This window comes from Vitis vinifera, chromosome 9 (genome assembly GCF_030704535.1).
Source record: "Vitis vinifera cultivar Pinot Noir 40024 chromosome 9, ASM3070453v1".
NCBI lineage: Eukaryota > Viridiplantae > Streptophyta > Magnoliopsida > Vitales > Vitaceae > Vitis > Vitis vinifera.
The window spans coordinates 9,206,225-9,220,088 of record NC_081813.1 but is presented as its reverse complement, the minus strand read 5'-3'; the positions used below and the strand labels follow the sequence as shown (position 1 = coordinate 9,220,088).

At 34.5% G+C, this 13,864-nt stretch overlaps 1 protein-coding gene across 1 annotated transcript; it reads left to right on the top strand.

The window, feature by feature from the left end:
* Positions 1-2,970: 2,970 nt before the first annotated feature.
* On the top strand, positions 2,971-13,178 carry LOC100248092 (protein TOPLESS). Its single transcript, XM_002268229.4, has 27 exons — positions 2,971-3,112; positions 3,447-3,584; positions 3,723-3,902; positions 4,034-4,147; positions 4,236-4,394; positions 4,809-4,986; positions 5,078-5,195; positions 5,320-5,429; positions 5,569-5,734; positions 5,879-5,988; positions 6,089-6,158; positions 6,260-6,333; positions 6,417-6,512; positions 6,600-6,695; positions 6,813-6,940; positions 7,069-7,312; positions 7,407-7,568; positions 7,660-7,758; positions 7,983-8,129; positions 9,665-9,775; positions 9,855-10,034; positions 10,124-10,252; positions 10,339-10,434; positions 10,907-11,095; positions 11,178-11,344; positions 12,311-12,586; positions 12,967-13,178. Exons 2-26 carry the CDS (start codon positions 3,505-3,507, stop codon positions 12,522-12,524), a joined length of 3,417 nt encoding a protein of 1,138 aa, XP_002268265.1. The 5' UTR covers positions 2,971-3,112; positions 3,447-3,504; the 3' UTR covers positions 12,525-12,586; positions 12,967-13,178.
* The last annotated feature ends 686 nt before the right edge of the window (positions 13,179-13,864 follow it).

Here is a 13,864-nt window from a genome sequence, read left to right as displayed (position 1 = left end):
CTTAATATATTTTGTTTTCTTTATTTTAATTTTTTTTTATTTTGAAATATCTTTGAAGTTGTGTGAAATATTAAGATAGAACATATTTGGTTTTAAGTTTAACTAGAGTGCTGATTTCATAGGTATCGAAAAAAGTCTGATTAGATTGTTGATTCTATAGATATCGAGAAACGTGATTATTTAGATCATATCATATGTATATTTATGTTTTATTATTTTGTATCAAGTTTGATTTTTTATTTTGCATATGTTTTCATCGTTTGTATCTAGTTATATTTTGTATATTTTGGTTTGTGATTTAAATTTTTTTATTTACCTTTATATGTCATGCTTCATGATCGGTTTGATATTTGTTAGCTTAAGACCATGTTTGGTTATCAAAACATTTTTTAAAAAAAATATGAAGAAAATAAAATAAATAAATAAATAAATTTAAAATTGATAATTTATTTTTTATATACTACCTCTAACTTATTTTATTTAGTTTAAAATTTTTATATAAATATTAATAATTTAATATATATATATATATATTTATTATTTTCTTTCTCAAAGACTTTTCGTGACCAAACATAGCACATCGCCACAAAATTTTCTGTTGATTTTGATGTGAATGAAAAATGAATAAATATGAAATGGTGGTCCATCACGCATTGAAAATGCCCTTCGAATGTGGGGCCCTCCTGAAACCCTAAATTAATGTCAATCCCATATCGCACTCTAATACGCGGGTCCCACTCCCCTGACACAAGTCACACGACCACTTTGTTCCTCTGTCAGTGGGCGCGTCCCTTTCACCTCCAGTGGAGGCGCGTGCCTCCTCTGTCACATTCAATGCTCCATCTTTACACCAGAATATATTACTCTTTTCTGCTTTCTAATTTATTTTATTATTTTTTCCGTTTTTCACCTTTTTTTCTCTGTCTGCATCTGTGTAAGTGTCCTTTTTTAGGAAGTTAATGGCCGTTGGATACTCCTTGGGATGTGTGAGGAACAACAAACCAAGGTAGATGTACTCCTGAACACTACACCCGTTCTCACCCACCCACCTCTGAAGTCTGACCCATTAATCTATCGGAATATCAAATCATTTAATGTTACTTTTTAAAGGTCTAACACCTCCTCCCATTATTATTATTATTATTATTTAAAAAATTAAAAATGAAAATATAATTCTATTTTATAAAATAATTCCCCCCCTTTTTTTTAAAAAAAAGGTTTTTTTGATCCATTTAAGATTATATTAAGAATTTAAATATGTAAATTATTTTTTTAATTAAAAATATTTTAAACTTTAAACAAAATATTTCAAATTATAAGAAGAGATGAACTTTTAATAGATCCTATTATAATATTTCAAATATATTTAAATGAAATCACTAATTTTTCTTTTCACATCTAAAAAGTATTAATAATTTTATTTTAATTTTAATTATCCAAAGCTAACCTTTATTAGATAGTTTAAAAAAAATACTTACCATAAAAAGCATCAATTTGATGTCTAAAAGAAAAGAAAAGAAACAAAACAAAATTTTAAATACATATAAATTTTTCATGTTAAAACATTAAAAACCCGTTTAATAATGATTTTAAAAAATTATTTTAATCTTTTTAGCATTTGAAAATTTTTATAAAAAAAAGTTATTTTTATGTGAAAAAAAGGTTTGAAAATACTTTTTAAAATCTCTTTCAAATAAAGGTTTAAGTTTAAAATATTTTATTTATTAAGTAAAAATATGAAAGAAAATTAAATACAATTAAAATTAAATGAAGAAATTATAAAATTTTAAATTATATAATCTTTATATAATTTAAAAAATATGTAAAATGAGTTTGAAAAAATGTATAAAAATAATTTATTAATTTTAAATTAATTTTTATTTTATTTTTATATTTTTCCTCTCCTTTCCTTTCCTAACATTTTCCATCCAAATTTTCAAAAATCAAACATAATTTTATAAAAAAAATTATAGATATCTTCTATTTTTAAAAATTATGTTAAAGAATTTTAAGGTAAAAATAGAAAATATAAAGGTTATCAAATAGACATTAATTATTTTAATTTATTTTTTTAATTTATAAGAATTATTAAATTATGGCACGGAGAAAAAAAGGAAAAAAAAGAAAAGAAACTGAAAAAACCGAGTGACAAGGACAAAAGGGAAATCAAATTTCCATTTTTTTAATTGAAAAACACATTTTTCGACAATTAATTATTGCTGCAATAATTTCGAACCTAAAGTTTCCTCCTCGCGATATATCGCGATCAGATGACTCTATTTTATCGTATCGCCGACAACTATCATTTTCATTGGATTATCTCATATCGGAATCAAGAAGCGGATCACGTGATATAATACTTACCATAACTGACCACTAACCGATGGTACTTTCGTAATTTACTCCAAAGCTCAGACCCAAACTCCACAACTCACGTCCGAGAAATCTTGTCGTTTCTTCGGAGATCTGAGAGGACTGAAAATCGCTGTCTTAATTTTTCCACTCTCTTCCTCAGCTGTACGTCTTGCCTATTTTCTAAGCCGTTGGATTAAATGCTAAATTTTTTATTTCCTCATTTTCAAATATAAAAAGTTATAAAATAAAAGAAGGAGAAAATCGTTGATATTTTGTTTTGTGGTTTTTTAACCGATGAACACCGATGAAGGTGTTCATCATTCATCAAGGCGATCGAACGGCTTTAAACACAGAGCAAACGTACACCTCAAAAAGTGGGAAAAACATTTTCTCCCGACCCGAGCGGAAGGACAGCTGTCTACTAGAGATTCCGCGCCGATAAACTCGACAAAATGTAGCCGGCTAGAAGGGCCCACAAGACTGTACTTATAGTATAAGTACAGTGGCTTTTCAGAGGTCACCAACAACTTATCAGTGGATATGTCGAGTGACTTATCTAGGTTCCCATATCTGTCTCCCTCTTCCTATATATAAGACTCCATTTCTGTGTGTTTGATGGCAAAATATTTTTATTTTTGTTTTAGAGAAGGTAGAGAGAAGCAGTCTAGAGAGAGAAAGTAGTGTTTCTCTCTCCTCTTCTTCCTGTCTCTCTGTTATTTCTCTCCAAATCCATCTTCTCTTTGTTGGCTTTTCAAAGGTAAGCTTCTCTAATCTTCTCTTCCTTGGAATCTAGACTTTAACTCCTTGCCTTCTTTTTTTTTTTCCCTTTTTTTTTTTTTTCATCTTGACTTGCTTTTGTTTGTATCTTTGATTCTCATGGTTTAAAGCTCCTTTTTTTTTTGTGCGTTTCTGATCCTGAAAAAACCCCTAAAATTTTGACCTTTTCATATGATTTTAGCCTCCAAATGATGATCTAGTTCTGGTTAGAGTTTCTATTTTCTTGTGTTTGGTTTTGTGTTTAATCTTAAATTGGGGAGTAGTTGAAGCTGACCCAGTTGTTGTTTTGTCTTTATTTTGTTTGTTTTGCGCAGATCTAGTGTTATTTTTTGTGAAATTTGTTGATTTGGATACCAACAGGGAGCCAAAACGATGTCGTCTCTCAGTAGAGAGCTTGTGTTCTTGATCTTACAATTTCTTGATGAGGAGAAGTTTAAAGAGACTGTTCACAAGTGGGTTTTTTATTTTTATTTTTTATATTTATATATTTATTTTATTTTTGTGACTTGTGATATAATTTTCATTTTTTGGGGGTTTATGGTGATTTTGTGCTGATTTGGTTTTATTATATGGGTTATTTTTTTAAATAGGCTTGAACAGGAATCTGGGTTTTTCTTTAACATGAAGTATTTTGAGGATGAGGTACATAGTGGGAATTGGGATGAGGTTGAGAAGTACCTCTCTGGTTTTACGAAGGTGGATGATAATCGGTATTCAATGAAAATCTTTTTCGAAATTAGGAAGCAGAAGTATCTTGAGGCATTGGACAAGTAAGCTTGCAATTTTTGGAAATGTTACATTACATTTTCCAATTTTTTTTATTCTTTTCTGAAAATTTATTGCACCATACAATTGTATGGTAGAACTGTATGTGAATTGGGAACATTTGCATCTTTAATAGGCATGATCGGTCCAAGGCGGTAGAAATATTGGTAAAGGATCTAAAAGTTTTTGCAACATTTAATGAGGAGCTCTTCAAGGAAATCACACAACTCTTGACATTGGAGAATTTTAGGTACGTGATTTATGCTAAATTATGTAAAGCCTCACTTTCACATGGTTGTTGTCGTAAATGTTGCCAACATGGGTTTGCTGTATTGAAGGGAAAATGAACAACTCTCTAAGTATGGGGATACAAAGTCTGCTAGAGCAATTATGTTGGTTGAGCTCAAAAAGCTTATCGAAGCAAATCCCTTATTCCGTGACAAGTTGCAGTTTCCTCACCTCAAAAATTCACGGTTACGGACTCTTATTAACCAAAGGTACCTCAATTTTTTCTTCTCTACATGCTATTTCATTGAATTTAAGTAGATTTAGTTTGGACTCACCTTTAAAATAAATTAGTGGTGTTTTATCTTGGAAATGAAGTCATTGTACCGTTTCTTGAGTATCATTTGAAATGACTCTATTCCTTTTCCATGGTATTCAAAGTGAGTAGTTTTTTTTGTATGTACATGACTATTCAATGGAAAAACAAAATGTGATGCTTTGTGCTTCACAGTAGAGGGAGTGTAGTACATGCGTCATTGTATAAGGGCACAGTGTATTTAAAACAGTGTAGGACCTATATTCACATTACTACTCTTCATCAGCGTGGAGTAACTTTGATTCACTTCATACAATTCAGTCACATTTAGTGGGTTAAAAGAGAATTGATTTTCTAATACATGCTGCAGCTTGAATTGGCAACATCAACTCTGTAAAAATCCAAGGCCAAATCCAGATATAAAAACTCTTTTTGTAGACCATACATGTGGACAACCAAATGGTGCACGGGCACCATCACCCGCAAACAATCCCTTGCTAGGATCCCTACCAAAAGCTGGAGGTTTTCCTCCTCTGGGTGCTCATGGGGTGAGTTATCTGTCTCAGTTTGTTTCATTAGTAATTTGTTTTTTACACTGGTTGTATGGCTCTCCTGATGTGCTTGAATTTATGTGTTCAGCCTTTTCAACCTACACCAGCACCTGTTCCTACTCCGCTTTGGATGTCCAATCCTTCTACTGTAACTCATCCAGCAGTTTCTGGAGGCCCTATTGGACTTGGTGCTCCATCAATCCCTGGTAATAGTTTCGATTGTTTTTCTTTTTGGCCCACATCCCATGTTTCAGCATCTTATGTTAATGAAATCATATTCCCTGCAGTTATTTTTCTTACCCATTATGATTGTTTCATTGCCTTGTATAGCTGCTTTGAAGCATCCTAGGACTCCTCCAACTAACCCTTCTGTGGACTACCCATCAGGGGATTCTGAGCATGTTGCCAAAAGAGGAAGACCTATGGGAATTTCTGATGAGGTAGTGTGGTTTGGGCTCTCACTGCACTCAGCTATGCAATTATATCACTGGCTCTTGGTTTTTCTACACCTATTATTATAATTATGTCATCTCCTTGTTTAGTTACTTATTCTCATGATGTTTCTTGATTTGTGTGTAGGTGAATCTACCTGTTAATGTGTTGCCAGTGACATTCCCAGGGCATGGTCATAGTCAAGCTTTTAATGCGCCTGATGATTTGCCCAAGACTCTAGTACGGAATCTGACTCAGGGGTCATCTCCGATGAGCATGGATTTTCATCCCGTACAACAGACTCTGCTTTTAGGTCTGCCTTTTCTGGAGCTTTTTTTTCTTATATAAGCTTTTGGTTGGCTACTTAATATGGTAATTGGTCGGTTTCTGTTTTTTCTAAGGCTTTGGATGCTTAAACTAGAAATTAACTTTTGAGTATTCTCAATTGGTGCTTCAGTTGGTACCAATGTTGGGGACATAGGGTTGTGGGAAGTTGGTTCTAAGCAAAAATTGGTTTCAAGGAACTTCAAAGTATGGGATATTGGTGCATGTTCAGTGCCTCTTCAGGTATGTTCCCTGTCCAGATTATACACAATTGGACCCTGTACTCTTAATATTTGTTCCACTGGAATGTGCAAAAACATTAACTTATCCTGGTGATGTTCAGGCAGCACTAGCTAAAGATCCAGGTGTCTCTGTTAACCGCATAATCTGGAGCCCGGATGGTTCTTTGTTTGGTATGCTTTAGAATGTTAGGATGCATCAATATAGGCATTATGATTTTTTTTAGGCTCAAAGTGGAGGAGTATTTAATGTGTCCTTTTCCTTCAAAAACCAGGAGTTGCATACTCTAGGCACATTGTGCAAATATATTCTTATCATGGTGGTGATGATGTACGGCAGCATCTGGAGGTACATATAGTATTGAAACTCTTTCTGGATTTTTTGCTGCACTTGAGTTTGCAATCCTAGTGACACTGATTTTTCTTATCTAGATTGATGCTCATGCTGGTGGAGTAAATGATCTGGCATTCTCTCATCCAAATAAGCAACTTTGCGTTATAACCTGTGGTGATGACAAGACCATCAAGGTTGGTTTGTCATTCTTGCTTTATTAAATATTTAATTGTTTAAATAGCAGGAAAGTTGCAATTATTTCTAATATGTTGGGATTGTAGGTGTGGGATGCCACTAATGGAACTAAACAGTATACTTTTGAAGGCCATGAGGATGCAGTTTATTCTGTCTGCCCCCACTATAAGGAGAATATTCAGGTAACAAGTCCATTAGCTTTGGCTATTCTAAGTTTGTCATGTTTTTTCGCCTTCCTGTAACTACTTTCTTCTGTCATCCCTTGGTCCTGATGTTCTGTTTGTGCTTTTATGCTTCAGTTTATCTTTTCAACAGCACTTGATGGGAAGATAAAAGCATGGTTATATGATAACTTGGGATCTCGAGTTGATTATGATGCTCCAGGTCGCTGGTGCACAACAATGGCTTACAGTGCAGATGGTACAAGGTTGGTTTACTCTTACCCATTTGCTAGTGCTACAAGTCCTCATCATTTGTTGGTGTGCCAATCAGAATTATTGATGAGTATTTTGATGTTTACCTTTTCTTTCGGGTGGTGGGTTTTCATATTTACAGGCTCTTTTCATGTGGAACAAGTAAGGATGGGGATTCATATATCGTTGAATGGAATGAAAGTGAAGGGGCAGTTAAAAGGACCTACCAAGGGTTCAGGAAACGTTCTTTGGGTGTTGTGCAATTTGATACAACTAAAAATCGGTTTTTGGCTGCTGGCGATGATTTCTCTATTAAATTTTGGGATATGGACAACATTCAACTTCTAACAATCCTTGATGCGGAAGGAGGGCTTCCAGGGCTTCCTGTAAGTTGATTAAATTGAAGTGAAATGTAAGAAAACATTTTTAAAACAATGCAAATGGCCTAAATCATTCATCTTTGCTTTTCATGATTTCTAGGCAAGCCCACGCATTCGCTTCAACAAGGACGGCACTCTCTTGGCTGTTTCTGCTAATGAGAATTCGATTAAAATCTTGGCTAATTCTGATGGTCTTAGATTGTTGCGCACATTTGACAATCTTTCTTATGATGCTTCAAGAGCATCTGAATCTGTGACAAAGGTAGGTCTGTTTGATGATTATGAGTTCTTGTGGCACATCACTCCACTCCATTATGCAATAAATCCTGCTGAACATGTATTATTTCATGCAGCCTGCCATAAATTCAATTTCAGCTGCTGCTGCTGCTGCTGCTGCTACTAGTGCTGGACTAGCAGACAGAGGTGCATCTGTGGTTGCTATTGCTGGAATGGTGTGTTAACTAGCTGTGTTCTCTATATCCGCTAAACCATGCTAATTTTGAATATGTGCATCGCTTAAAGTAACATTTGTCCTTTAATCTCACTTATTTATTTATTTATATTTTTTATTTAATGCTGATTTAAAATATCATGGTTTCTTTTATATAAATTGAACCTTGTGTCATGGCTTTATGGTTATCCTGTTACTCAAGTAATGTATAATTAATCTTGTTAGAATGGGGACGCCAGAAACATGGGGGATGTGAAACCCAGATTAGCTGAAGAAACAAATGACAAATCAAAGATTTGGAAGCTCACTGAAATCAATGAAACGTCGCAGTGTCGGTCATTGAGGCTTCAAGAAAACTTGAGAATAACAAAGGTATGTTATTTGTTTGCTGGATTTCTTCTTGAGAAATACTGATCAATTTTTTTTTCCTCCTCTTTCCTCTGAAATCTTTTGCTTCATTTATTGTACTGATGTTTTGAATTCACTCTTGTTTACACCAAGCTAGATTGCTTTTTTCCCACTTATACAAGCTGCTGCAGGTTTCAGCAAAGCTTTATATGTTTTTATAACTTGGCTTTTGATCTGTATAGATGAATCCATACATCTAAGTTCACCTTAGCTTACTGTCTCTTCTTGGTGCTGCATCTTTTCTTTTATCCAATGAACCCACAAAGACATTATCTGCTGTCATAAAGCCCATATAGAACATCTAGCCTTGTTGGTGTCCCTTAAATTTTCCTTTTATCTCAATTGATACTCAACAGATAAGTAACTTAGAATATTTCTCCATTTCTCCATCCCTCTCAAATTTTGTATGGAAGTGTCCTCTATAAGCTCACCTAAAAGCAGAGTGCTTCAACAGAACCTGTTCTTCTTTACGCCTTAAATCTGTACTTGCAGGGACCGATGTTTCCTATTGCAACTTTAATTGTCAAGGTTTTAGATTTCAGCTGAGACTTTATTGTTTATAGAAAGTAGAACTAGTTCATAAAGATTTACAAGACAAGAACAAAACCTTACATACTTCATGTCTAATTTGAAATTCTGTTACCTCAAAAGTGGATTAAGTGGTGGATGTTCTGTGTGGGATTTTTGGAAGTTTAAAACCATAAGAAGTGATAACTTCCAGAAGTTTAGAACCATACAGAGTGAACATCCATATGTTTTCCTGTTGGGACATTGCTGTACTAGTTGCAAAAGAGTAGAGCCCTCAAATGGTGGTGTATAGTATGGTTTTTATTTCTGCACTGGTGCTTTTGACAATGCAAGTATTGGGGAGAAGAATTTGTGGAGTTAGGGAGAGTTCAAAGTTTCCTCTGAACTCCCTAAAAATACATCTTCAGAGTAAGCAACTATGTCGAACGCATTATCTGCTTGAAACATGATGTAAACTTTCCACTGTTTTCTTTTTCCATGACACAGGATCTAAATATCACTATCATGGAGAATAAACCCAATTTTGGGCATTGAATGAATAACATATTTCCTTGTTACTCTTTAGTATCTTCTGTACCCATAGCAAGTGTTTGTGGTTCTACAACCTAGAGCTAGTTTAAACTCTGGTTTGCCTTTCACTCTCAATCTGAGTTAACCGATGTCTAAAAATGTGCTATTTATTCATATTCTCAAGTTGGTGTAAATTAAAACAATTAAGATGTAGACAATATACAGGGACTTAATTTTTTTTTTTCCATTTTTAGCTTTTTTTTTCTTATGATTTTTATTTCATATCAATTTGAATCATGAATAAATTTGGTTTTATCTTTTTTTGATAGAACAATTATTAAATTAAATAAAGTCATGATAATTGAAATCCATCTTGATTCATTGGATTTTTCTCATCCCATATTGCATTTGCCTCCAACAAGAAAACAATGTCCTCATCAGTTTCTTCTTAATTGCTGCAGATATCAAGGTTGATCTATACAAATTCCGGTAATGCTATTCTGGCATTAGCATCAAATGCCATTCATTTTCTTTGGAAGTGGCAGCGCAATGATCGTAATTCGAGTGGCAAGGTACAAATAATCCAAGCCTCAATTTTAGGAAATGAGTTGTTGATATCTTCATAATAATAATAGATGCTTCCTTGTGTAGGCAACTGCCACTGTTTCACCTCAATTATGGCAACCAACAAGTGGCATTCTAATGACCAATGATGTTGCTGACACTAATCCTGAAGAGGCTGTTCCCTGCTTTGCTTTGTCTAAGAATGATTCTTATGTAATGTCAGCTTCAGGAGGGAAGATTTCCCTTTTCAATATGATGACATTTAAGGTAATGTATAAAAATAAATATTTTATTCTTGGATGTAGTTTCATGAGCATATAATTTGACCAATTTCTATTTCTTTGAACCATATGCAGACAATGACTACTTTCATGCCTCCACCACCTGCAGCAACATTTCTTGCTTTCCATCCTCAAGATAACAATATTATTGCTATCGGGATGGATGATTCTACAATCCAGATATATAACGTCCGCGTAGATGAGGTAGAGTACAGTTAATGGGTAGTTGTCATACATCCCATATGTTAACAAGCAAGACTTCTTATTTGGATACCATTTTCTTGATGCAGGTTAAAAGCAAGCTTAAAGGCCACTCTAAGAGAATAACTGGCCTTGCCTTCTCTCATGTTCTTAATGTGCTAGTTTCGTCTGGAGCAGATGCTCAGGTTTTTTAATTTTTCTATTCTGATGTTTTGTCAGATTCCACCCTTTTTTTTTGTCAGTCAAAATGTTTTACTGATTTCCCTGTTTGCAGATTCCATCTTTTTCTCTTCTCTTGTTTTCTTTTTGGGTCAAAGAATCAAAATGTCAATTGATTTTTTTGTATGCACAATTAGGCTTATTTAATATAGTTCTTGAATCCATAAAAAATTGCAAAATCCTTAATATTTTCACTGTCTCCAAAATGGTAATCTGGGCTTCTTTTTTGTCCCACCCAAATTGCTTTTCTCCACCTCTTGGATTTTTATGAACTTATTCACAAAAGGTTCCAATCCTTTGAAATTTGAGCAATTCTTCACACCAAATTGTTCCTGAATTTGACACTATTAATTGAAGTCGTTCTCTGTTTTGGTTCCTTATTGTGCCAAATAGAACTTTGATGATATTGTCTTATCATGTTACATCTTCTATGTCCAGCTTTGTGTGTGGAGCTCTGATGGATGGGAAAAGCAGAAGTCGAGATTCTTACAGGTTCCAGCTGGAAGGACATCAACAGGACAATCAGATACCCGTGTTCAGTTTCATCAGGACCAGACACATTTCCTGGTTGTTCATGAGACTCAGCTTGCCATTTACGAAGCAACAAAACTAGATTGTGTAAAGCAGGTACTCTTTTTCTCTAATCACATTCACTCCTCTGCTTCTTGCTTTCAGTTTCTTATGATATTTTTTTCTTCTTATTTTTCAGTGGGTTCAACGTGAAGCTGCTGCTCCAATATCCCATGCAACCTTCTCATGTGATAGCCTCCTAGTATATGCCAGTTTCTTAGATGCAACTGTCTGTGTATTCAGTGCTGCAAATCTCAGGCTACGATGTCGTATTAATCCTACTGCTTACCTTCCTGCCAGTGTCAGGTATTTACTTTGCTCTGTGGGCCAGGTGGGATTTATTTTGAAAAATCTCCTTTATCTTGATACAATGCTTTTAAGTTGGTTTGTTTCAATTATAATTATGTTGGTACAACATAGAAACACCCACATCCCATGGACAAGATGACAATTGAATTCCAATGAAGCATGCATCCATTTAAAACATGGTAATTACAAGTAAAACTGTAAAGCATTTATATGAATCTTGCCTAGGTGCTCCATTTTGTATAGGGAAGCTCTTTGTTGATTGCTGCTGCTACTTTTACTGCTGGTACATGTCTGCATCCATCTAGAAGTTGGTGTATATTATAAGTCACATTAACACAGCCCTAGCATATACATATATAAACATGTGACAAGGAAGTGAAACTAAATTTTAAAATAAATTCAAACTAGTGCTTTTTTTTTTGTTTTTCTTTTCACAAATGTCTTTATTTCATGTTCTTCCCTGGTTGAGAAGCACTTGTGTGAAGCTTATCTTGTGACATATGATATTCCTCTATAACACTCTTATGAGCTTGCATTTAGCACTGATGATAGAGATTTTTGTTTCTATTTTTCGTTTTGAATCTTGAATGTGCACCAAAATGATAAATTCTTTACCGTATAATATGTTCAAATAAAATATATATCCTGCGAGTCGCTAATGAGTTTTCTCTGCCAATGTGAGACACCATCCACTAATTGTTGGTGGCTCCTGGATTATGGACTCCAAATTTATTGAACTTGCTGCTTCTTGTTCTTGTTCTTAAACTATATTGCTTCAGTCTGAGATCTTTGATTATGGGATATCAAATAATAGGTCAATTCTACATATAAGAATGTGCAATTATTGTTAATATCCTGTCCCTGCAATTATGTAGTCCATTTTGTTATGAGAGAATCAAGCTCTCTACCTCCAGCATGTGTGATTTCTGTTGTTGATTCCCACTAAAAAATTTCTGTCTGCAGCAATTCTAATGTACACCCCCTTGTGATTGCGGCACATCCACAAGAGCCAAATCAGTTTGCATTGGGATTATCTGATGGTGGAGTGTGTGTTTTTGAGCCCCTTGAATCCGAAGGCAAATGGGGTGTGCCACCACCTGTTGAGAATGGATCAGCTAGTAGTGTGCCAGCTACACCTTCAGTTGGACCTTCAGGTTCAGATCAACCCCAAAGATGATCAAACGGCTGCCAGAGCACAAGTTCTTTTACATGCTTGGCTTACTGGCACTCTAAATTTAGGTATGCTTTTGCCTGACTGGCTGCAATGTTTCTTACAAACGATTATTTAAACCTGGACAAACCCATCTAGTTTCTCCATTAATTGAACTCCTCACCATGTTGATTCAACACCAAATTGGGTGGTTCGTAAATTTAGGGGAAGTATACACTGCTCCCATTCGAAATGATGGCTTAAAAAGGTTTATCAAACATGTGAATGGTTTTGTGAAGTCATCCAGTTTGTGTCAGCAGTTGAACCAACATACTCTTCCTGGCCGGGTTATTAGCAGTCCAAATTTCCTAAAACCACCTTTGACTTTGTTTTTTTTTTGCATTTTCTTTCTTTCCTCTTTTTTATTTATTTTTTCTTATTCATGGGTGTCTGGATATTTCTTGTGCAGATTTTCAGGATATGTAATTTACTCAAGGATTGAAATCTGTTGATGTAGATCTAACTTATTGGGGTAAGGTTCTGCTTGAGGTAAATGCTGTAGAAGAATTAATAGTGAAATATTTTTTCTTTTTAAAAAGAAATTTCTTTGAGGAAGTCTTTCTTCTCTCTTCTTTGTTAACATTTTGCTTCAATTATTGAATAGTAATGCTGTTTTATGCATCGAACGGAGTCATGTCTGAAATGTACATTACTTGGATTTCCTTTCAGTCCTCTCCTCTTTTTATGAACTGCCACCAGTTGATAGCAAAATTCAATTTCAAGGGGCATCCAGATATGCTATCAACTCTCTGTTTTTGGAATTGTAATTATACGTTCTATGAACAACTCCACTTTTTCTCCCCCTGTTTTGTCTTGCCAGTGTGGCTTAAGGTCTTCACCCTTGTTCCTTCCATGTCTAGAAGCTCCAAATCTGAAACTCTGTTTTGATATTCAGCCGGGGTCTTAAATATTCAAGGCGAAGTTAAAATGCGTGACAAGGATAAATGTATTTGTTTGATGATCTTTGATTGATCAGGTGAGCACAATGGCCCCTAGAGTAGAGCAACCATAGGTGGGTCTTACCCAAGCTGGAGAGTGCCATCTAGTCTCAGTACTGAAATTCAAGTTCCTTTTGTACAGTGAGATCAACACCTTTTAAGTTCACATAAAGTTGACCTTTTTCCAGTTGGAATGGGTGGAAAATTAGCTAGAGCAAGTGAAATCTATATGCTCTTACAAACATGATTAAGCTTAAGCCCATGGTAAAATATGCATATCCAAATGATAAATATGAGTGTTAATCATAAGCTCTTTTGTTGATAGCACTTTTTGTAGATGATATAAGTTAGTATTTTAAGAAGTCAAAA

Coding starts and splice junctions, on each gene's coding strand:
- LOC100248092 (XM_002268229.4), top strand. CDS start 3,505: ATGTCGTCTCTCAGTAGAGAGCTTGTGTTCTTGATCTTACAATTTCTT. Junction 4,987..5,077: donor CTCCTCTGGGTGCTCATGGG/GTGAGTTATCTG, acceptor TTATGTGTTCAG/CCTTTTCAACCTACACCAGC. Junction 10,435..10,906: donor CGTCTGGAGCAGATGCTCAG/GTTTTTTAATTT, acceptor TTCTATGTCCAG/CTTTGTGTGTGGAGCTCTGA.